The 757-nt window shown below is 41.5% G+C and overlaps 1 protein-coding gene across 6 annotated transcripts in view; it reads left to right on the top strand.

Annotated features, from left to right (window-relative positions):
* Positions 1-757, top strand: part of LOC119592704 (general vesicular transport factor p115-like) — a 19,725-nt gene that overhangs the window by 375 nt on the left and 18,593 nt on the right. For all 6 annotated transcript variants that reach the window (XM_037941634.1, XM_037941637.1, XM_037941635.1 and 3 more), the window contains exon 2: positions 143-293. In XM_037941634.1, coding sequence (XP_037797562.1) covers positions 143-293 — 151 coding nt within the window. The remainder of the gene's footprint in view (positions 1-142; positions 294-757) is intronic.

Raw genomic sequence — 757 nt, 5'->3', positions numbered from 1 at the left:
CGGTGAATTAAAATTTTAACATAAGCCGAAGATATCATAAACATCAAGTACCTGTCACCAACAGCTGACGAAGCGACTCGACACCAAAACAAACTCTCGGATTCCACGTAGTATTGATAACCCGATGCTCTTTTGTTCATAGACGCCAGGATCGTCTGCTACGTGTAAGTAAACAGAATCTTCCTGAGCGAAAGGCCGAGGGAGAGGACGGCGAGATGGATCTTTTTAGGTCTGTAACTCAGTCTGTGCTCGGGACGCCGCAGCAAGACCAGAAATCCACCGGTGCAGATACGGTGAGTCAGGGAGTGTGGGCTTTGTGTTACATTAATGTCAAAGGATGAGTGGGGATATGTTTTAATGTGTTTTAGTTGGCAGGCACTGTATGAGTGTATGTCAAGATTTTTAAGTATGGTTTCGTTTACTTTTAGAGAGGGGTTGATTGTATTTTTACAGGTTAAGTTCAGGGTATATTTTAGGTGGTCGTCGATGTTAGTTATGTCATTCAGAGAAAATTTTAATGGTTAGTGACATTTCGGGTACCATACGTCATATTGTGGTAGCTGGAATTTATCGAATTTTAGCCGCATGATTCGGAAGATGGTGAAAATTATTGGGAAAATTACAGATTAAGTTATTTTGATACAGCTAGAGTTATTAAGTGTGCAATAGGAGGTTGTACGGTCTGTGAAGAGGCTTCTCTGTTGTCAGTCCGTTTGTGTTGTTAGTCAGACTGGATTGCTTTGTTGTTTGCTGTGCA

The sequence above is a fragment of the Penaeus monodon genome, chromosome 30, assembly GCF_015228065.2.
Source record: "Penaeus monodon isolate SGIC_2016 chromosome 30, NSTDA_Pmon_1, whole genome shotgun sequence".
NCBI classification, from domain to species: Eukaryota; Metazoa; Arthropoda; class Malacostraca; order Decapoda; family Penaeidae; genus Penaeus; species Penaeus monodon.
The sequence above is the reverse complement of the archived record's forward strand: the minus strand, read 5'-3'. Positions and strand labels throughout refer to the sequence as shown.